This window comes from Periplaneta americana, chromosome 5 (assembly GCF_040183065.1).
Source record: "Periplaneta americana isolate PAMFEO1 chromosome 5, P.americana_PAMFEO1_priV1, whole genome shotgun sequence".
Lineage (NCBI taxonomy): Eukaryota > Metazoa > Arthropoda > Insecta > Blattodea > Blattidae > Periplaneta > Periplaneta americana.
Window position 1 is genome coordinate 68,996,238 of NC_091121.1, and position 25,292 is coordinate 69,021,529.

At 35.8% G+C, this 25,292-nt stretch overlaps 1 protein-coding gene across 2 annotated transcripts in view; it reads right to left on the minus strand.

Moving 5' to 3' along the window:
• Positions 1-25,292, minus strand: part of LOC138699819 (protein Wnt-5b-like) — a 2,020,855-nt gene that overhangs the window by 105,253 nt on the left and 1,890,310 nt on the right. For both annotated transcript variants that reach the window (XM_069825994.1, XM_069825995.1), the window contains one exon: positions 16,280-16,460. In XM_069825994.1, coding sequence (XP_069682095.1) covers positions 16,280-16,460 — 181 coding nt within the window. The remainder of the gene's footprint in view (positions 1-16,279; positions 16,461-25,292) is intronic.

A 25,292-nucleotide genomic window follows, 5' to 3' on the forward strand; every position in this document is an offset into this window, starting at 1 on the left:
AAAGTGGGATCCGAGGTAATGAGGAATCACACACGTCAGGATGACAAACGACGAATTCGGGATTCAAGAAGAGGCCCGAGGTCTGTCAGTCGCACGCGCGTTGCAAGGCAGACGAATTGATTGTAACGGGCGATAAACTTCCCCTTGTCTTCACATGTGGGACGTAATAACATCTCGTTTACACATTATTGTGGGTTTTGTGGCCGCAAATGGCGCAATGATAATGGCAAGGCGACAGTGGCGGTGCGTAATCTTATTTTTCCGTTGTTGCGAAGTGACGAGTGACATGTTCAGGCAGAAATTAAGACAATATGTTATAAAACGTTTTCTCAAGACATTTTCCTTTAAACGTAATACGGTAATCAAAGATGTCCTCGATGATGTAGTGCTTACCCTTTGCACCAATATTCTCCACAATCCCATCTCAGTTTCGAAAAACAGAGCACCTATTATGTTTATCCGGCTTCGGATCGGTCGTCGGTCGTGGTTGATATTGCTAGTAGTTTTTCCAGAGATTGGCAGTGGCGACGAGTTGTAGACAACTCGGAACCCCGGTCCTGCGTACAAGATTATATCCGTGGTAGAAAATTGACGACTCAGGTGGATCTCTGAGGTACGGAAGACCACTATCAGAAGTATAGCATTCGGACTTGTTTTTTTACTTGGTTATTTAACGACGCTGTACCAACTACTAGGTTATTTAGCGTCGATGAGATTGGTGATAGCGAGATGGTATTTGGCGAAATGAGTCCGAGGATTCGTCATAGATTACGTGGCATTCACCTTACGGATGGGGAAAAACTCGGAAAAAAAACCAACCAGGTAATCAGCCCAAGCGGGGATCGAACCCACGCCCGAGCGCAACTTCAGACCGGCAGGCAAGCGCCTTAACCGACTGAGCCACGCCGGTGGCTTTCGGACTTGTTGCCTAGACCACAATTTTTATAGTGCGATGGACGATGGAACGACCTAGTCGAGCAGCATATCGGCACAAAACTCATTCCATAATAGTTGCACAAAAGGTATACTGGGATTCCAGTACATACGAATCTCCCATCCAGCTCATTCTGCCTGTGGTTTTCCGTTGGTTTCCTAAGGCGCTAAGACAAATGTCACAATGAGCTCTAAAAGAAATGGGCCGCAACCTACATCTCCCACCCACACAAATTTCGGCATTTTTCCAAATTGAAGCCTTTTGAATCTGAGCCTTGGATTTCGCATATTATCTTCGGTGCTCTGGGGTGAGTTCACTCGTAGTACAGTGCAAGGGCTCGAGTTTCTTCTCTCCCAAGGACTGCGGCGTCCACACTCCACGCTCGATGTGCAGGTATTAACACCTTCGGCGACCCTGACCTGTTGCTGCTCTGTCATGCTTCTCCACTCTGTGGTAACTATTAGGTTACGTCTATTTTAGGCTTTCCCCTTCAAAATTCCCCAATGTTCCTTTAATCGAAGTGAGACAAGTGGCCTAAAGGCTTGGAGCTCACATAAACACTTTCTCTCAGTCCCAATTTCTCTTGCTAAGGAAGCGTTTTCGGGTGCCTTCTAAATGGTTCTCCTGTTATTAGCAGTTGACATTGATATTGACATGCGACATCCCCTCTCGGTAGTAAATGCCTATGACAATCCCCATCTTATTATGATTAATCGAAATTTAAATACTTTAATTATAAATTACTACTCATGAAATATGAGAAAATGCTACGGTGATAATGGAGTAATGGTGTAATAATAATAATAGCAAAAGAATCCGAAGTTCAAGGCAGGTGTAACAATTACAGGCTCTCGTGGGCAAGGTGCAAATTAACGGGGGGGGGGATGAGGGGATTTCCCCCGTTGGAAAGTTATCTCCCTCTTATAAATTCATATTAGCATCCCTGCCAGGGACAACTTCTATCGCCCTTACAAAATATAATTCTTTTAATACGAGTATGTATGTATGTATGTATGTATGTATGTATGTATGTATGTATGTATGTATGTATGTATGTATGTATGTATGTATGTATGTATGTATGTATGTATGTATGTATGTATGTATGTATGTATGTATGTATGTATGTATGCATGTATGTATGCATGTATGTATGCATGTATGTATGCATGTATGTATGCATGTATGTATGTACGTATGTATGTATGTATGCATTTATTAACACTACAATTGGGTATACACCCGGTGGCAGTGATATATAATATACAATAATACCATTGCAATAATACAATAATTACGACAATAAAAAATTAAATAAACGTAAATTTACTTCTAACTATAAATAAATAGATGCAATAAACCTAGGACTATAAATAAAAAAAAACTATGCTATAATAAACCTACAATAAGCAAAAGTAAACCTAACTTATAAGTACTTCTATTTCACCCAACTATTACTAACTTAAGTAATTACATATCACCTTAATTACATATCAACCTTAATTAATTACACATCAACTTTACTTTATACTTTATACAGTATGAAGTAAGCAAAGAAAATAATATTTCTGTATTATCATCACCGGGAAGCTGACAGCAATCAATAACTTAGGAATTAAACATCTTATCTTAAGCCTGCGTATGGATATAATTATTATTATGATCAGGATGCAAGACAAGCAACTCAGTGCGACCAAGGGTTGAGTCGTAATAATAATAATAATAATAATAATAATAATAATAATAATAATAATAATAATAATAATAATAATAATAATAATAATAATAATTTCATGTATAGTATTCTCTAAGATTCTATCCCTCCCCCCTTCATCAGAAATCTTAATTCGCACACTGCTATTGGGTTTTGCCGAATGCATCCACGGATATACATCACCACATCAATGTCACCAACAACAAGAAACTTGTTATCAAAGATGTACGGTAGATTTGTGAAACTTTCACAACATATGTGTTTTATGATGGTAGAAGATTAACGAAAAAAAATCTAAAAAAAAGTTTAGACCATAAGAAATCATTTCCTCGTCAACTAACGAACAAGACCTGTAATTTAAGATACTAAAAGAGTCAAATTGTTTTTAGATAGAAAAAATGAGAAACTACAGAGCAAAAAGAACATACCTTTGAGTGGTATTACTATTACCAAAGCTACACAACGTTTTTTGACCTATAATTATGTCATAAGAATTGACGTTGTTTAAATAACACTAAAAAAATTCCGGTATGACAGATATTTAAAGGAAAATGAGTTTTTAAAGAGTACCACTCCTGGTTTTGTAGAAAACAAGAATGCAAAGCCTAAAACTTCTTGTGCCCCGACTTGCTTACTAAAAACTGTAATGACAGCACACCTAACACGGGAGCTAAGCTACTGAAAATGGGCTTCTTGTTAGAAGACTCGCTTGTAATTCCTTTAAACAACTTTTATATTTGCCAGATTTTTACGACATAGTCGTCGCTGTAACATTTAAACTGCTAAATGCTCTAGCTATAGTTGGTAATACTGATTTGTTGAATTTAAGTCTAGATGTTATAGCCAGTGATAAATACAGATTGTATGCAAAGTACAGAAAATATATCCTAGTCTACGAACAGGTACCTCCCTTGCTAAAAATATGTAGTAGTAGAAGTGTTATCACATACAAGCTTTCAAATTTATACTTTCTCCAGCTGGTGTAGTTCTTGGAATTATTACCCAAGATGCTGCTTTTATAGTATGTAAAATATTGTAAGGTTTATATCTGTGTGGGTTTTTCACAACGATTTATCATTGTTTATGGCGTTATCTAGTGATTGTATTATACCGATGACAAGGAACAGCTAACTTAATGTATTCTTGGCTGATATCTCAGTCAGCAAAGTGACGGCAGGGGTTAATCCCGACGCGAGACATTTACAACCCACACATCTTATAGGTCTACATTTATTTATACCGACGTGTTTATGTGCAAACTGACTTTGAGGTGTCCCACTTCGTATTCCAAGCGTAGAATAATTGAAATCTAGCAATGTAAGACTGATTTTCTGAAGTTATATGCTTTCTGATTCTCAAGTTATACTTTATTATCCTTTCGGAAGATTGAAATCGATTGAGTGTTCCTTTGTATGCAGCGAAACCTAGTAACTGCTCCAGCAAGTATTGGTACTGCGTAAATGAAATTCTAACTATAAAGATTTAATCTGTATTACAAAATATCATCCTAGCCACAACTTCCGGTACAACCACTATGTTACAACCACTATCTCAATTAATGAATAATATTTCCATATTGGGTTTAATTTTATGTACACTAGTAATAAATATCTTTCAAATATTTTAAGTTAATTTTAAACTAATATCCTTCAAAGCTATAAATAAAGATTAAATCACAGTGCTCTCTACACAGGGTGATTCACGAGGATTTACTGTCACTTACGGAGCTTATTTCCGAAGACATTCTGAGGAAAAAATGTCATACAAACATTTGTCCTTATCTCAATATTTTCAAAGTTACACTAATTTGAAGTTGTTAGTAAAATACTCTTTTTCTTTAGTTTTAAGGGTAAAAAATATTACGAATAGAGAATAAACTATTCAGAAGTGTCATTTATTTAATTGGTTAATGTTCTGAAGCTAAAAATGTGTTGTTAATAGCTTTGTACAGATTTTATTTTTCAATTTTTAACTAAAAATGATATTATTCTTTATTACAAAAATAATTGTTACAAATCATACGACTTTAGGAACTTAATTTTTTTACAGTTTAATTATCCATCCTCATATACAGTCTTAAAGAATTTACAAGAGTGGCGTGATTTGTAACAATTGTTGTGATAAATGCATAAGAAAATGTAATTTTGTGGATAAAAATCGAAAAAAAAAAAAAAAAAAAAACTGTACGAAGCAACTATGGAATTCACAACACATTTTCAGCTTCAGAATATTAGCTAATTAAAGAAATGATACTCCTGAATAGTTCATTCTTTATCTGTAATATTCATTTATCCTTAAAACTCAAGAATAATGGAATTTTATAAACAACTTCAAATTTGCATAATTATGAAAATATTGAGATTTGGACAAATGTTTGTATGACTTTTTTTTGCCCAGAATGCCTTCGGAAATAAGCTCCGTAAGGGACGGAAAATCCATGTGAATCACCCTGTATCTTAACAAATCTTCTAACATGCTAATTTCCTTCTCTTCAAATCTTCGAGACCTTTCTAGTTGACATTAAAACTTGCTTCAGTAATCAGACTGTATCAACGTTTTGTACAATATCTGGTCACTTTAATAGAATCACCTACAATTTTTCAAATACCGACTTTATTTTAATTGTACATTTACTGAAAATTTAAAATGAAATCTATATTATATCCACTACATTTTCAGAACAAATTTTAAACAAATTATATTATTTTCAGAATACAAAATAACAGTTATGCATGATGGGGCACCTTGTCACACTGTTAGCTATTTCTTGCGATCATTCAACCATCTGCGTAAAAACGTAGTAGAGAATTTTTCAATGTTAAATACATATACAAAATGTTAATTTTATAATTCTTTTCAAATATTTTTAATAGTAAATTATTGGCGCTACATTCATTTTAAATGTTGAATGCTTAAGATCAATAAATATCTTCAATCGCTAAAGTAGACTACATTAAGTGATATAAACATTATGGTAGAAAAAAGGACAGGTTACAGTCGTATAAAAAAGTCCTACAAATTGAAACTAATACAGTAGAATTCCTCGTATCCGGCAACTGTGGGACAAAGCCAATACCGGATATCTGATTTTCCCGGATAACTGGAAAATACGTTTATAGGTTATGTAAAGACACACTGTACTCCACAAACACTTTTTTCCTGTTCAAATTTAGTAATTTTCATATAAATAATTGAAAATAAATACTGAATACCGTAATGTACATTCATCAGTTCATAATTATTGTAATACAGTAATAGCCTACATAATAGCGTAAAGAATACTAAAAGTTTTCGTAATTGTGACAATTTTAAATGGCGGTCACGTGAGTCATGTGACATGAAGAGCAGTGTAGCCAACGTTGCAACTATAAAGACTATGAAGTAGCGCTCGATGATTTGAGGGTAAGAACATTTCGCTTGCGTTTCGCGGAATCCATTGTGCAACAGCAGCGCTTAGCGATAATAGCCATGATACTATTCATCACTCGAATTAAATTTTTACGCGCTGTAGGAACACAGAATTTCACACTTTCCTACTTAGATTCATTGAATTGAAAGATATCATCTCTGCGCATTGTTTGCAAGGTCCAAGTGACAGGTACGGATGCTACCCTCGACTCCAGGGACATAACGGTTTTTTTTGTCTATGTTTTCACGCGTGAACAGTGTAAAGAGTAAGCACAAATGCGGCATGTGCGATCTACCTCTAAGAAAACCACTCACATCTTCGCCAGAATGACTATTTTTTTCTAGCCTAGCCAAAAGTGCCGTTGTTTTGGTATTGCCGGTTATTTGAGTGCCGGATACGAGGGATTTTATTGTACTAACAATCAGGCAAATATACTTTGTTGACGGCTACTTGATTCCTTTGGGTTTAAAAACGATTAGACAGATATAGATTACATGTGTTGGTTTAATGTCAGTGGATGTACCGCATACTGAGGAAGAAAAGTATTAAAATTGTTTATAGTACAAAATAATGAACATTGACAATGTTCAAAATATCTTAGAAAGAAGCAGAAGAAGAAACACATTCACAAGAATTGCACAACAGTAGGTCTCCATCATATATATGTAACAGACGTGTGGCATGTGAGTGACAGTATTAACGAATTTAAAGAGCGGACAAAGTTTTAAGTCAGGATTCCAAAACAGAGAGCAACCAGAGAAGCAGATTGCCACAGTGAGGCAAGACGTGACAGACAGAGAATGTAAACTTTCTATCAGAGGTCCTCGGCTCCTAATTATAACCGACTTTTAAAGGAAACTGCTCACAAACTGGTTGCTAATTTAACTTCAACCATATCTCGTTGTCTATTCTGTCTTTCTGATTACACGTTTGGTATACACAGGGTGTTTCAGAAGTAATTGTACACATTTAGATTTATAGATTTTACAGATTTTATTTGATGTGAAATATGACTCGGTTAGAAGAGAAGTTTTATATAACATTCTTATTAAATCTGGTATTCCCAAGAAACTAGTTCGATTAATTAAAATGTATCTCAGTGAAACTTACAGGAGAGTCCGTATAGGCCAGCTTCTGTCTGATGTTTTTCCAATTCACTGCGAATATAAAGCGAGGAGATGCACTATCACCTTTACTTTTTAACTTCGCTCTAGAATATGCCATTAGGAAAGTTCAGGATAACAGAGACGGCTTGGAATTGGATTACATCGGGTTCTTGTCTATGCGGATGACGTGAATATGTTAGGAGAAAATCCACAAACGATTAGGGAAAATACGGAAATTTTACTGTACTTGAAGCAAGTAAAGCGATAGGTTTGGAAGTAAATCCCGAAAAGACAAAATATATGATTATGTCTCGTGACCAGAATATTGTACGAAATGGAAATAGACTATAAAAATTGGAGATTTATCCTTCGAAGAGGTAGAAAAATTCAAATATCTTGGAGCAACAGTAACAAATTAATATAAATGACACTCGCAGAATAAATATGGGAAATGTGTTATTATTCGGTTGAGAAGCTTTTGTCATGTAGTCTACTATAAAAAAAAATGAAAGTTAGAATTTATAAAACAGTTATATTACCGGTTGTTCTGTATGGTTGTGAAACTTGGACTCTCACTTTGAGAGAGGAACAGAGATTAAGGGTGTTTGAGAATAAGGTTCTTAGAAAAATATTTGGGGCTAAGAGGGATGAAGTTACAGGAGAATGGAGAAAGTTACACAACGCAGAACTGTACGCATTGTATTCTTCATCTGACATAATTAGATACATTAAATTCAAACGTTTGAGATGGGCGGGCATGTAGCACGTATGGGCGAATCCAGAAATGCATAATATAGAATGTTAGTTGAGAGGCCGGAGGGAAAAAGATCTTTGGGGAGGCCGAGACGTAGATGGGAAGATAATATTAAAATGGATTTGAGGGAGGTGGGATATGATGATAGAGACTGGATTAATCTTGAACAGGATAGGGACCAATGACGGAGTTATGTGAGGGCGGCAATGAACCTCCGGATTCCATAAAAGCCATTTGTAAGTAAGATTTTAGGAGTGATATGTGAGACATGCGAGTACAAAATGAAAGACTCAATCGTAAGACATTGTTTGTACTATGTGTTCGGGTTAATTCATCAGCGATTTATCCGATATTTTTATGACCTGAACACAGGAACATAATGAAATGTTCATGTTACTTGGCCGAAAATATTTGATTAAATTGCGCCTTTTCTTTCCTAGCATTTGAGCAGACAAATTAGTAAAAAAAAAAAACCGCACAAATAACGAATGAATAACAATCTTTTGATTCGCATTTCAATACACTTTTTAATTCATGACACCCACCCATGTTTAAGTGTAAGAAGAGGCTTTCCATCAGGTCGAGGTGCATGGAAAAATAAACAGTAACAACAATCAACACAAAGGAAAGAATTCTTAAATGCACGTTAAAAGCTACACTGAAAGATATCTCTCTTTAGGAGAGAAGCGAAATTAATTTCTTCACATTCATTGAGAACTTGTTAAGTTTATCGAAGTAAAACTAAGATGAATTGTCAACATGTCTCTTCAGTGCAGTTTTCATCATGGAATCTTTGACTTTGCAGTACTACAGTATTTAGTCTCTACATTAGACATGAACACAACTAACTGCCGCTCTCGCTCGCTATGTTCGTTGCATTTGTCTTTCGAGTCTCGTCTCGTCATTCTCGTGCGATTCGAGTCTCGCTCATCATTCTCGAAATAGCATTTGGTCAGCGTGGAAAGATTTCGTAACTTTGAATAACATACATCATTGAAATAAACAACATTATAAATGTTTAAATGAGACAAAAAGACAAAACAGAATATTATCTTAATTATCAAAATGTTCTGATTCTATTATATGATATTACCTATGGTTATGTAAATAGAAAAAAAATTCTCAAATAAATTTGCGTTTCTAAGAAACATATAACATAACGTTAATATATTTTTACTTGAGATTGCGCACTTGATCTCAAACGTATGAAGAAAAAAAATTCTACCCTTTTAATAAGGACCTAGTAATTAAATAAAGATTGGGGAACGGTATATTATACACTGAAAGATAGAGATAATGTTTCAAATAGGCTACTTGAATGTTTATACATATATCAGTTGCCAAAGTAGATAAAAGTTCAGTCAGGTATAAACAACTATGGCGAAACAAGGCTGCTTGGTGTTCGGGACTTCGGGAGTGGTCAATCTCGGCGTCTCGAAACACTCACAAGCAGTCTTTACGTCAACGACGCGACGTATACAACAATGTCGTGCGGGTTTTCGGCTTTGCGGGCGCTGTTAGTCTTGCTTTCTCGGTCGTTGTTCATCTCTAGTCTACATGGTAAGTAATTATTCACTTTATTTCTTTCCAGTGCAATTGCTCAGTTTTAATGCCATTTACTATCGCCCCTAACTGGTACTCCATCCCCTATTAATTTATTTGGAGAGGCAGTGTTGAGGCAATTCCCTGACTGATGTAGAGGTAGTGTGTGACAGTGTTTTTCCGTCACAGCTCCGAACTGTGACAGCTCCGGAAAATCGCTGTGACAGATGATAGCAATTTTGTCACAGTGTGATTTTTGTATTCGGATGATATTGGCAATTGTGTATGTTTCTCATCACGAGCCAACAGATGTTTATGTTTATCGCTCATACCGGTGCCATGTATCATACAGTAATTCCGTTTTCATTATGGACAGACAAGGTTCGTTTGTGAGCTGCCGATTTCAGTTGTATTAGCGACTTGTAAAAAATGACAATTACTGTAACCACCCGATAAACTTTGAAAACGTGTGCGGCATTCTTACGTCTAGCTTTTCCCCGTAGTGTCCAAAACTAGAAATATTCCAGTTAAAGCGGGGCACTGTTCTGATTTCAAGGACTTGGACAACAATAGTGACGCGATAACGAAAATATTTTACATGCCGCTGGTCCATAATGAAAACGAGATTACTGTATCAACAATACTGATTAGCGCGGAGAGTATAACAAACACGCTCTGAGCTATGTTATCTCGATGTGTGGGCGCGTATATTCGCCCAACAATGTTTACGAATGACTGGGAGAATAATTCGTGGAAGAATATAGCGAGTGCATTGTAGCTTGAGTATCAGTGAGTTGCCGATGTTAACCTTTTGAGTGAGACGAAAATAATTGGGTCTCAGTTATGTTGTCCTTCAAGCTAATCTTCTGATTTGAAGTTGTCTGGAGCTGTCTCGTATACGTACCGGTACATCAGCTGCCATCGCTATGAGTCATATGTCGGAGATGGCGATTTCTCGGAGCTATGCTTTGGAACTATAGTCACAGTCGGAACCAGCGACAAACCTATCACAGCGACAAAATCACAGGTCTGCAGATCACACTCCACCGCTAGACTGATGTCGAAATTGTGTAGTGGTACCATCATGCATAAACAATAGGCTATATCAGGTAGGGAGAGATACTGTTTGATACTGTTCCTTTACGCTAAAACTCTAAACAACGCATTATCATAAACATTATATTACAAGTGAATTAGGGATTGCAGAAACAGCATATGTCACTATTTGTGGCGAAATGAGTTTATTCGAGTTTCATGAACTGCTGATATAGGGCTATCATTCCATGCAGAAACCACATATGTCAGTATAGCCGTCTCACATTTGGAGACCTGTGAAATCCTGGAAGCGCACAGAAACAACTCATGTCAAAGACATGTGCCGACACATTGGTTCTGATTCCAGACGGCAGACATCTACGACACAAGGATACAAAAATTGATTCCATGACAAATGTCTCAAATCTGGTGGTGAATACGTTGAAAAATAACTCAACATTTGCTATATCTATTCCAATAAAACTTTCCATGCAATTTTGTTCTCTTTCTGCAAACAGCTTCAGGGAAACTTATTTTTACGGCCTTCGTAATTGCGCTCGAGTGGCCAAAATTTGTGTAAGCACTTCTTTTGACATTAGTAAAATGATGGAAAAAAAAAATATTAACTTTTTTATCTGCCCCCATGAGAATGTTTGCTTGTAAGTACAAAGGAAAATAATATATTTACCTTCTTCATTGGCATATTCAGACAAAATCGTGCCAATTCAGAGAGAAGCTTGACGATATACGCAAACTAATGTGTTTTACATGCCACATGAACATCAAGAATTTTACAATAATATTCTTCAGTGGCCTATTGTGGAAAAATAAGTTTATTTATATGCCGAACTTATGTATTAAGTACACAGTAGGCCTATGCATATATTATATCCCTAATTTGACAAATAAACTTTAGTTGAACTGAAATTATTAAAAAACTTACAATTTTGATTCCTTGCAGAAACAGCATATGTCAAGCTAAGATATATTCATTTATTTCATTAACAATTCATTAGCTTCAATAAATTTGGTATAAAACGACACATCTATTAAGCTTCTGTCTGAAGAAGCCAGTACTATAACCAATGATGTAGTCTACCACCAGTAATACCGTTTTTTGTGTCTACTGAAAAATTTAGCTTCCATGACACGTGCTGTTTCTGCAATCCTCGATTCAAGTAGTCTTATCCAGATCTACTACACCTACAAAACTTTTAAACTTTTGAAACATCCTGTTTAAGTGTAGGGCAAGTCTTTTTGATTAGTTAACCTATTCTGCTTGTTGTCAGGTTGACGGCTTCATGCGAGGGACCACGCCACTGACTAACTGCAAACTTGTGCTGCTAATGGTATGTAAGAAGGGGGGACCTTCCCCATCCATAGTGCTCTCAATCTCAATTCAGACAGCTTCCATTACCGCGTTATGTACAAGACATTTCATCTGTCTTCCTTTTATTTCTTTGCAAAACCTTGTGATCAACAATTCCCTCCCCGACATCTCTGCTACTAAGAGACAATGTCAAGGGGAAATCCAGGAAATAGGCTTGTAACAGATTGCTCTAACTACAAATTAAGTTGTAACAAGATCGTTATGTTAGCAGCTGAGCACAACCACTAATTCGTTATGCTTGGTCATTAAACCTCGTGTCATAATGCAACGGCACAGGAATTGTCCTTAACGCCTAGCGAGGGGCAACAATAAATCATTTCATGTGATTAAACATTTAAATACGCAGTGCAATGCTAGTCAGCAAAAGGAGTCTTAAACAGACAAGCTGGTTTACCTTAAACTTGACAAGTTGAGCCGAAGATACGAGAAACATTTCTGTAATCTCTTAAGCTACGAGAAGGCATCAGATCTATGTTGAAGTCTTCGAGAGAAAAAGAAGGAAGCCTTGCCCAGCTATATATAAGACGGTAAACATTTTGTAGGTGCAGAATGGTACAATGCAAGAACTTGTAAGTTAATAATTATCCCGGAAAAGCGATCTAATCCACGTTAAATTATTCCAATGTAATCAGAAAAATAATTATTATTTTATTACAATTGAATCACAATTTTGTAACAAAAATCTATGCCTTTAATTCAAAACATCACAAGAAACATTTCATGAAAATAAATTCTGCTGAATTGAAGACCTCTCCGGAATAAGGTGTAACCAACAAATCGCGGGCTCAGATTGACAAGGTTCTATCTGACATTTTTAGCAAAATTGAGATTTTTGTTGCATTGAATTCTGCTACTTCACAGCTATTTACCATATAAATTATATGTTGATATCTCAATTATTGTTCGTGATAAAGTTAGTTTGAAAAGGTTCTTATCCGCATTGATTTTATTAACAACCAAACTTTTAAAATGCTCTCCTGTAAAATTTACTAAACATTAGATAGAACCTTGTCATTCTGAACCCTCGAAATGTATAATACACGTTTCAGGAGAGAGGAAAACAATTTCAGGGCATATTTCGTTAGGCTTATACTCGTATTTACTAGTAGCACCAAATGATTCCTCGAAAGTTACCACAGTTAGTCTTGTCCCCCTTCTTAAAAAGAAGTACAATTATGGACTCCTTCCATTGATCTGGTACAATTTCCATTTAACGATTAGGGAAAACAGGGGAATTTTACTTGAAGCAAGTAAAGCGATATGTTTGGAAGTAAATCCCGAAAGTAGCCTATATGATTATGTCTCGTGACCAGAATATTGTACGAAATGGAAACATAAGATTTGGAGATTTATTCTTTGAAGAGGTGGAAAATTCAAATATCTTGGAGCAACAGTAACAAATATAAATGACACGCGGGAGGAAATTAAACGCAGAATAAATATGGGAAATGCGTGTTATTATTCGGTTGAGAAGCTTTTGTAATGTAGTCTGTTGTCAAAAAATCTGAAAGTTAGAATTTATAAAACAGTTATATTACCGCTTGTTATGTATGGTTGTGAAACTGGGACTCTCACTCTGAGAGAGGAACAGAGATTAAGGGTGTTTGAGAATATTTGGAGCTAAGGAAAATATTTGGTGCTAAGAGGGATGAAGTTACAGGAGAATGGAGAAAGTTACACAACGCATTGTATTCTTCAGCCGACATAATTAGGAACATTAAATCCAGACGTTTGAGATGGGCAAGGCATGTAGCACATATGGGTGAATCCAGAAATGCATATAGAGTGCTAGTTGGGAGGCCCGAGAGAGAAAAACCTTTGGGGAGGTCGAGACGTAGATGGAAGGATAATATTAAAATGGATTAGAGCGAGGTGGGATATGATGGTAGAGACTGGATTAATCTTGCTCGGGATAGGAAACGATGGCGGGCTTATGTGAGGGCGGCAATGAATCTCCGGGTTCCTTAAAAGCCTAAGTAAATAAGTAAGCAATGTAAAACAATCTTTGTAAATCTTACAAGATAGTAGGCACATCTCTTCTTGAAAAATATCAGCTTTCCGCTGAGTAGGTTGATCGGAAACTGGCCGAACTGTGTTCCCGGCGTAATCAAAGTTGGCAGCCGCGAGTTATACTATCTGATAACCGGTTTCATACGCAGTTGAGTTGGGCATGGTGCTAGTTTGATGTGCTTGTTGCCCCGCTAGAAGTTCGCCGTATAATATTTATTTATAGTGGTTATTTAACGAAGTTGTATCAATGACTAAGTTTTTTAGTATCGATATAATTGGTGATAGCGAGATGGAATTTGCGAGATGAGGTCGAGGATTTGCCACAGATTACCTGACATTAGCTTCACAATTGGAGAAAACCTCGGAAAATACCGAGCGCGCATCAACGTAGCTCCGTTCGGCAGGAATGCATACCTGCCGCCTGAGCTACGCTTGTCGTTATGTGTAATGTTGTGTAACATTACGTAATGGTGAGAATTCGATATAGATTAGAACAAAGAATATTCATTTATGATAGTTACATGAAAAAAATTATAATCCTACAAGAGGAAATTTCGGGATACACATTCCATCTTCAGAAACAATTTTTAGGTCTGTGAGAAAGTGCGAACACATGGTACTCTTTATACACTAAAAGTAAACAAGGCATAGGCCCAATCCTGTTTTAACAGAGGGAAACCTTGACGACATAGTCCAAGAGTATCGATTAGAAAATTAATTCCACGCAGTTTATCATAATCTTTTCAACAGAACTGACGCAATTAAGCATGCTTAAGAGGAAAGCACACTTCTATCGTCAGGTGTAATGGTGGGTACCGCTTGATTATTTCTAGCGAGTGATTAAAGTAAGTTGTCAGTAAAGTGAGTTATTAAAATTATAATTAACATCATAGGGAAGCTTTGCCGGCGTCAAAACGCTACCGGATCAACCTGACGTGGTGGTCGCCTGTTAACTCACTAAGATATTCATAGGATTCGTAGTATTCCACCGAAATGAATTTGAATGTGTCAACAAATTCATTTCCTCGCTTTCTTCACTAAAAGGCCTGTACTAGTTTCCATATTTTTTGCTGGGCATAATAAATAAATGAATGAACTAACGAATAAATCGTTATATAAATGAACGAACAAATAAAATGAAGTAACGAAGAAATGAATGAAGAAAGAAGCGAACGAACAAACAAACAAACGAAATGAACAAACGAATAAATGAGTGAACGAATGAACAAATGAACGAACAAATAAATCCGAATATATGAACGAACAAAACCCGAATAAACAAACGAACGAATAAAAAACAAAACAACGAACAAATAAGTAAATAAGAAATAAGTGAATAAGTAAATAGATAAATAAATAAAGAAGCAAACAAACAGGCTAAACAGGATAAATAAATAGATAAATAAATAAACTAATTAATTAAAATTAAAATAAATTAAAATTAAATAAAATAAATAAAAATAAATAGAACAAAAATAAAACAAAATTAAATTAAATTAAATTTAAATTCAAAATAAAATAAAATTAAATTAAATTAAAAATGAAATGAAATTAAATTAAATTTAAAATTAAATTTAAAATAAATATAAAAATAAAATAAAGCTAGACTAAACTAAATAAAATAAAATAAAATGAAATAAATAAATAAATAAATAATAAATAAATAAAATAAATAAAAAATGCACGTTTTCATTATAAAGATCTCACTATATTTAAGTATGAAATAAAGAAAGATTATAATCCATTGTACGGTACTATTAGACGTACAGTACCTATTTGTGGAAGATGAAAAATGCGTAGCGTTTATGAAATTTAAATTATTACTTGAGCTATATTTAAGGTTCATCTATCGATCAGAATAAACGGTAATATATCAGTTACTAAAGTTAGACTCTGAATCTTGGCTACTATGAGAAGATAAAATTTAAACGTTTTTAATAACAATTAAGTAGTAGAAATTCTCTGTAAAATTCTTCGAAAACTCTTCCATCTTAAAAGTTTCCTGAGAGAGGGAGAGGGAGAGGGAGTGGGAGAGGGAGGGGGAGAGGGGGAGGGGAGGAGAGGGGGAGGGGAGGAGAGGGGGAGGGGAGGAGAGGGGGGGGAGGAGAGGGGGAGGGAGAGAGAGAGATATTCCGATGTAGGTATCTATTTAAAAAAAATTACTTCAAAAACCAAGCCATGAACGAGAAAACCGTATGTTTAGAAAATAATGGTAACTTCAAACTCTAGAACTCAATAAGGAAATTATATGAAAATACATGCTTATTGCCTACCTAAGAACAAGTCCCCACCTGTTCTACGGAGCCCACTGATGTAGACACATGATGTTACGCTATGAAATATGTGCCAAGCCGTAGAACGTTTATACAGTGTGGACGCACTTACTTGTATCCGTACTCCAGGTTGTCGCCACAGCCGCCCCAGATCCAGTCCCGGTGCAAGTCCCGCGGTCTCCCGGTGCGGGAACACCCGCAGGAGCTCAGTTGACCGTCCCGGCACGCCCGTGAGATGGCGTGCACCACGCCCGCGGCCCCGATGGCGTGCGCGAAGGCCGCTTCCCGACTGGCTGAAACACATACGTGACGTCACTAACCTTAACCATGTACAGAGTGATTCAAAATACAAACATTATTATTATTATTATTATTATTATTATTATTATTATTATTATTACGTCATATTACTCTTAACATTTCTCTAACAATAACAAAATTCCACAATTTCATGGGCTGATTTCAATTATGTTACAATTTGTTATCGTGCATATATATAGCCTATATATAAACCTATTGTTTATACAATATTATACAGACACGATCAAGCCAAGGTCGTACACAAGGTAGTGGAAGGCTTTATCTCTTCATTAAAAAGTGATTTGAGGAAATTCCTATGGTTGCGTGTCATGAGTTGCCGTAAATATATAAATTAGAGTAATGTAATCAATTCATTTATTCATAGTTTTCTGCTGAAGCGCAGGTCATTCACTGCAAACCGGCATTCTACAACCTTTTCTCTTTTCCGCCTTCCTCTTAATCTAAAGATATCAGACATCCCGGTTTCCCGGGGACAATCCCATATTTCCCTCCCCCCCAAACAAAATTCGTCCCCGTAATATCCCCGAATTTAATAATGTGTCCCCCGATATCCCCGGATTTTAAGTGTTAATTATTATAATTTGATGAAAATACTGTTTAATATCAGTGTGCCTTTGATATTCATTCATGCCTGTGGAATGTATATTGGTGAGATGTCCTCCAGAAAAAAAAAAACTGAAGAGACATTTCATTATTTTTCTTCTAATGTAGATGTACAGTAGTGGCAAAAAAAAAAAACCGGACCGACCCTTGTAGCTGATTTCAGAGCCTTGTTCACTCAGAGCACGATAGACTGGTAACTAAGACTTTCGTGGTTCGAATCCTGCCTGGGAAGGAAACTTTTTTTGTTCCTTATTCAAATTTATTCCCAATACTTTTCGATTGCTGGTAAAATTCATGTTCTGGGAATAATCGCTGCCGAAAGTTTCACAACAATTCTGCTTCAATTGGTTGAGGGAAAACCCCGGAAAATACCCCAACCAGGTAACTTGCCCCAACCAGGATTAGAGACCGGGATCGCTCGTTTCACGGTCATACGCTCTAACCGTTACTTCATATCGGTGGACTATCCATATTACCTTAATGTTGTTTACCTATCACATAACATCTTCTCTGCCCCGAACTTTTCTTCCTTCATCATTCCGTCCAGTGCATCCTTCAGTAGGCAGTTTCTTCTTGTTAGTAAACCAGCCAATTTATTTTTCTCTTCTTAATCAGTTTCAACATTATTCTTTATTCAGCCACACTTTCTAGCACAGCCGTGAAATATGTTACTATTCACCGATGTATGCAATGGAGGGAGAAAGGAACTTGCCAACCTACCCCGTTATCTCCTGGCTTAGTTGCCTCATGAGTGATGCCTTATTGGTGTCATTTATGAGGTTTAGACATGTCTTCGGACAGATGACTAAACAACAACAATACGTAAAACAGCATGCTTCCTTCTGTAAATAACCATTACGGGTCTTCTTGAGGATCACTGAATAATTATTCCAAAGTAGGAAAAAATGACGCTAAATAAACTCTTCCAAGGATGTTACGTACACAGAGTAAACCTAAGTAATGTCATTAATTTCAGGGGGTTATTCTTAGAGTTATTTTAAACAAAAAACTTTAATACAATTTTCCCCGTTTTTGCTTCCTTTTCGAGATAAAAATTGTTTTATATGAAACATTTCATAGCGTGTTCTGGAAAAGACATTGATTTAATTCCCAATATGCTTAGTCAATTCAAGAGAGCAGTGTAGTATGATAGTAAATGAGTTTTAGTCCTTCAAATGTACAGCTGTCAAAAGAAAAACTGGCCGCTCTCCTGAAACAAAGTTCCCTTCGGGTATCTTCGCTACAATTCGGAGACAGGCGATGTTACATGTTGCTGTACCACGTTGCCTGATATCTACTGTGTTATTCGATAGCGTAATGGTAGCGTTCAGGCCTATTATTCTTGAGGTCCTGCGTTCGACTACAACCTCGTGCTTTTTATGTTCTTTTTTGTTCTGTTTTTGAGAGAGACAAACTATACATAATGGCTCCTTTTTCTTTTACGATTATTTTAGTAATTAACATCAGGTTCATTAATATATTATGCCATGACTTTATCATTATGATATTGTGGCTGCAAATGGAAAGAAAAAAGATTTTATTCTGAAAAAAAATGTCTTTCGTGGCATAAAGAAAACAAATTTACTGGCGTCGGCCTTAAAACATTCAAACAATTAAGCGTTCAAAAAACAAAACAAAAAGCCACAATTCAATATTTAGTCTATCTTCCTCTTATCTCGATCATCTTACAGTCGAGTGGGCATGGAATTGATTAGTCTTTGCAAATAGCGACTGTTCTTAGACACGATATTCCAGGCATTCTGAACATACATACATAAGTGTTCTGTCCATGGGCAGGTCTTTCATTGCAAACCCAGCAATCTCCAATCTTTCCTATTTTCTGCTTCCCTCTTAGTCTCCGCATATGATCCACATATCCTAATGTCGTCTATTACTCTTTTCAACTAGAGACCAAACCAATTCCTTTTTCTCTCTCTAATCAGTTTCAGCATCATTCTTTCTTCACTCACTTTTTCAAACATAATTTTATTTCTTATTCTGTCTATCTACTTCACACGCACCGTTCTTCTCCACATCCACATTTCAAATGTTTCAATTCGTTTCTCTTCATTTCGTCGTAATGTCCATGTTCCTTCCCCATACAATGCCACACTCCACACAAAGCACTTGACTAGTCTCTTCCTTAGTTCTTTTTCCAGAGGTCCGCAGAAGATCCTTCTTCTTCTATTAAAAGCTTCCTTTGTTCATGTTTGCAGTTTTTCTTGGGAAGGATAGGCCTAAATGCGGTAACATCCCGTTGGTTTCCGCACACCACTATCTCTTTCGCATCTTATTAAATTCCAGGGGGCCCAAGCATGGAGGTGAGGAGAGTGGATTTGACTAATTGGGCCCTCCGGACTTCACCGGAAGTCACGGCAAGGGTTAAATATTAATTCTATCAGGATGTTTGACCCGATCAGAGACCGGAAAATCTCAATTAGCCTTTGCCCCCCGCATCCTGGACTAGCTTCTACGAATCATCAGAAAATCTTAGAGTGTGATTGGGCCAATTTTTCCGAAAATGTTTCCACTCTTTTGCCCTCGTAGCTCAGCGGACGAACGTCGGAATTTAGATGTCAACGTCTCAGGTTCAATTCCTCGTTACTCCTTTTCATTTTATTGTGGTTCAAGATAGTATAATGTAATAATACAAAAAGAAAAACTAATACCAGTATTATGCAACTGGATTTTTCCAAACCTAATATTAAATTTATGTTATTTATATCGCTAAAGAACGTTTACAATATAAATAACTTGAATATTATTTATACAGTATCACTAAAGAACGATAACAGAATATAAATGATAAATATCGGTTTGTTTAATTAATATAAGATATTATATAATACGTATTTAATTATCTAAATAAAATAACTTATTTTACAAGCGTTATTTGTGTTATAATAATTACTTACATAAAATACAGATTATTTATATTGCGAAAGAACAATAAAAATATAAATAACTTGAATATTATTTTATAATGCTAATGAAGGAAAACAGAATATAAATCATAACTTGAATATTATTTATATCGCTAAATAACGATAACAATATAAAAAACGTGAATATTATTCACATCGGAATTGCACAGATTTATTACAGATGTATTTAAGAAATTTTAGAAGAATAGTAATTAGTAACAGTGTCCTATTTACTCTTCTTGGAGCCAAATTTGTAACTTTTAAAAGTGTGGTTACTATGTTGAAGTGTATGTGTTGCAACGGATGCTTGATTTGTTATGTATGTGAGTCAGTTATGGGATGCTTGATGTCGTCGCAATGTCGTAATTATAGCTTGATTGTGTTTGTGTGACTATTGTGTATTAATTTATGATGTATGGTACGGAAAGCTGCATATTTGTGTTGTAGAAGTGTTACGTATGTGTTGTTAATATTTTTGTATGTTTCAAATTGATAACTAATATTTGTTTTGCAATCGCAATGCCTAATTTACGGATTGTTTATGTTTTGTTTACATCGCGTAAGCTAATTTAATTTTCTTTTCCATTTCTCTTTATGCTTATCTTTTTTTATGTATAAAACTATAGCCCTAACATACATATGTAAAATAGGGCTAACCCACATTGGATATTATTCATATCGTTATAAAACGATAACAGAATACAAATGATGACTTGAATTTTATTCATATCTCTAAAGAACGATAACAAAATATAAATAACGTGGTATCCATAAAGAACGATAAGTGGATATAAATGATAATTTGAATAGCATTTACATCGCTAAAGAACGATTAAAAAATAAAATGAAAACTTGAAGAAGGGCCGAAACCACAACCTTTGATACATTAAACAAGCACTCTACCGCTGGTCTACGAGGCGCAGATATGGAACACTTTCATAGTTCCGGAACTGCTTGTACAAGCAAATGCGTCGTGTAACATCGCCGCGACCCGAAGTGGACTTTGAAAATATTCGCTATTCACGAGTGCGGGCACTTTTTTTTTTTTGACAACTGTACAGAAATTTGATCCGAACAAATGTAACATTATAAAATTCCTTTGCATAACGAAAAGTTACGTTTGTTTGGATCAAATTTCTGCACATTTAAAATTGTATCAATCATTTGTTATCATAATACACAGCTCTCTTAAATTAACTGAGCATATTGGGAAGAACGGGTGAAGAAAGAATGATGCTGAAACTGATCAGAAAGAGAAAAAGGAATTGGTTGGGTCACTGGCTGAAAAGAACTTGCCTTCTGAAGGATCCACTGGACGGAATGGTGAACGGGAGATGAGTTCGAGGCAGAAGAAGCTATCAGATGATAGACGACATTAAAATATGTGGATCATATGCGGAGACTAACAGGCAAACATTATGATGGGAGCAGATAAAAAAGTTAAATTTTTTTCTTCCACGATGTTAATGTCAAAACAAGTGCTTATACAAATTTTGGTCACTCGACTGCGATTACCGTGTGGACGTTTATGGAAAAAAAGCACAATTGCATGAAAAGATTTATTGAAAGAGATACAGCAATTGTTGCGATATTTGTCAACGTATCCCCCACTGGAATTGAGACATTTGTCATACCATGGAATCAATTTTTGTATCCTTGTGTCGTAGAAGTCAGCCACCTGAGATCAGAACCAGCGTTTGACAGCTGTCTGCACCTCTCTATCGATTCCATGATATGACAATTGCCTCAATTTCGATGGAGAATATGTTGAAAAATAGCTCAACAATTACTGTGTCTGTTCAAATAAATTTTTCCAGTGAAATTGTGTTTTCTTTCTGTTAACAACCCCTAGAGAACTTATGTTTTACGGCCCTCGTATTTGCGGTCGAGTGGCTAAAATTTGTATAAGCACTTCTTTTGACATTATTAACATGGTGAAAGAAAAAAAATTAACTTCTTTATCTGCCCCCATCAGAATGTTTGCTTGTAAGAGGAAAGCAGAAAATACGAAAGATTGGAGAATGCTTGGTTTGCAGTGAAAGACCTGCCCATGAGGAGAACACTTATGTATGTATGTATGTATTTATTTTATTTTAGTTGGTTATTTAACGACGCTGTATCAACTACTAGGTTATTTAGCGTCGATGAGATTGGTGATAGCGAGATGATATTTGGCGAGATGAGGCCGAGGATTCGCCATAGATTACCTTGCATTCACATTACGGTTGGGGAAAACCTCGGAAAAAACCCAACCAGATAATCAGCCCAAGCGGGGATCGAACCCGCGCCCGGACGCAACATCAGATCGGCAGGCAAGCGCCTTAACCGACTGAGCCACGCCGGTGGCACTGTATGTATGTATGTATGTATGTATGTATGTATGTATGTATGTATGTATGTATGTATGTATGTATGTATGTACTGGGAATTAAATCAATGGCTTTCTCAAAACACGCTATGAAATGTTTCATATAAAACGATTTATATCTCGAAAAGAAAGCAAAAACGAGGAAAATTGTATTAGAAGTTTTTGTTTGAAATATCCCATAGAATAAAACCCCTGAAATTAATGACATAATTTACGGATCATTCTTTTCACTTCCACACTTCATGACAAAAAAATTTGAAGCTAATAACATTTCAACTTTGTGCTATAGAATATTAATCACTATTAACCGGAAAAACTGTAAAGAAAACCACAAGAAAACTGGGCCATGAAATAATATCTGATCTTCTGGACACAAAAGTGCGCGTTACGTAAAGAGTCCAGCGCGTTCGGCTACAGATTTTAAATTCCTATTCTTGCACATATGTACATTTTCTTCGCTGCGTGGAATGCTTGACAAATACTTGTTAGTATGTTTGCTTGGACGCATTGCGAGGGCGTGGTGAGGAATGCGGTGTTTGGACAGCAAGAGCAACGCACGAAGAGCGGGCCCTGCACGTAATCGCCCAATACACAAACAAACGGTAACAAAATCTCATCACGTATAATTGTGGACTCTTGTGTCAAAAGACGCTGCATCCGTGGTGGTAAAATAAGTCTGTGTGCCAGGAGGTGACAATAACTGTGTGTCAAATATCGAATGTTTATATTTAGTCACATTTCATTTATAATCGTTACGCCACGCTGACCGCATAACTAGAGACTTCCTGTAGAGTTGACAGTTTACTGTCAATGTCTGAACTCTCAAACTTAATAATAATAATAATAATAATAATAATAATAATAATAATAATAATAATAATAATAATAATAAGTATTTATTGCCAGAAAAATATAATACAAAGAAATTGTAAATTTCTAACACTCCCCTAAAAGAGAGTGTTCTCGTGCTCAGGGGAGGATTCGATAAATAATAAATTTACAAGCATAAATTACAATAAAATAACATCTAAAAATTAATAATTGCTCTCATAACTAGACAGCAGAAAAAAGTCAAATAAAAAAATAATATTTACGGTTTACAAGTACTGTACGCATAGACTATGGCATGAGATGTGCACGCTTCCCAAGTAGGTAGCTACAACACGGTACCGTCCGCAGAGAGCACCACGCGAACACCGAAAACAACTGCCACTCTGCGTTCTAAGTCAGTCCTCGTCCGTATGTGAACAGAGAACACTGAGATACGTAAACATATTATTCATTTGTGTTCGGTGAAGTGATCATAATGCCGAAGACAGATGTTAAAAAACACAGGGTGTATTCTTTAATACAGGAATATGGTGTCCACATTTTTAGTAGTGATACTGGTGAAACAATTAAGTGTCGGTTATGTATGTGTGCATTAAAAATATAACAAAACAATCGATAGAACATCACTGTAATGCAGCGAAACACATGAAAAATATTGCTCTATGTTAGAAGAAAATAAGGGTTCAAGTTCAAATTCCGCCTCAAATATGAAATATGACTTTTGCCAGGATTTGTGTCGAATGATGATAAGTTACAATATTCCGTTCAAAACGTTGGATTTATAGTAAAGTACACACAATATGCCATTATAATAGTTATATATCAACGTACAACCATTATTCAGTGATTATTCCGTGTGTCAATTTACATTTCCTCTGGCCTGTACCGGCACGCGCCTCTAGTGTACCTAATGTGCTTACGTGAACAACAACCCTCTGACGAGACAAATTAGTCGCGTTGTAGTTACCTTCACATACGAATGACTTTTTTCCGCTGTCTACTGATAACAAATTGCTTACATACATTTTTAAATTTCAAACTGTTGACGGTAAATAGATGTGGGTATTTCTTTATTAATCTGTTATAAATTCTAGGCTCGATATTAGTACTATGGTTGAAAGCAGTGCTCGTTAAATACTTGAGTCCATACAAACGTAATGTATGCATGCCTTTGGTTTTGTGTTTGTGAGTATATGATCTGAAATATGTGCGATTTTTATGTATAAAATTTAAGGAGAGTGATAGGTGAAATTTCTATTTTCTATATTTTTCAAGCTACGTCCTTGATTTTTTGTACACATAATCACGGTGTGATAGCTAATGATGTGATGAAGTTTCATCTCTGTGAATCAATTAGTTTCTGAGTTATTAACAAAAATATTTTGAAAAAATGTGCATATTTCAAAATGAAATGTGTCGCTCAATTTTTCAGTAAAGTTCTTTGAATTTTTTTGCAAGACCAGTGGCATATCTAAATCAACATCAGGCACTAATTTTCCTATATCTTTACTACAAAAAGGAGAGAAAAATTGTATAATCACTGCATACCTAAAAATAGAAATTTTCCATTGCTACTATAAATATTCCATTTTTTATTTCAAAAAGTATTCATTTAATCACAAAACCCATGCGCTATTTTGTTAGCCACAGTTTATAGGATATGCAGTAAAAATTTCATGTTTCTACCATTAAAATTATAAGAGTCTTTACACTTCGAACCTGACGAAATGTGCTGAAAAAAGTGTGAGAAAACAGCTCTACCTCATCGCCTCATCGGATTCTGTATCAGCTGCTTGGTTTAAAACATATGTCGTACGGCATTCACATTGAAAACAGAGGAATTCTGAGGTTATGTCTATTATCCGCTTCATGCGATTCGTCCGAGGAATGCGATACGATGTAGTGAACGCCTACCTTAACAGTTGACTGTCAATATCCTACCTCAGACAGTCTGAGAAGAGAGGTGAGGGCTATAAAGAAATGCACAGAGGCAGGAGATCAAGTAAATAGTGTTTTAATTCGGTTATTTCACGAGACGCTGTATCAACAGTGAACTTACAGTATTTGTGCAACTGGTA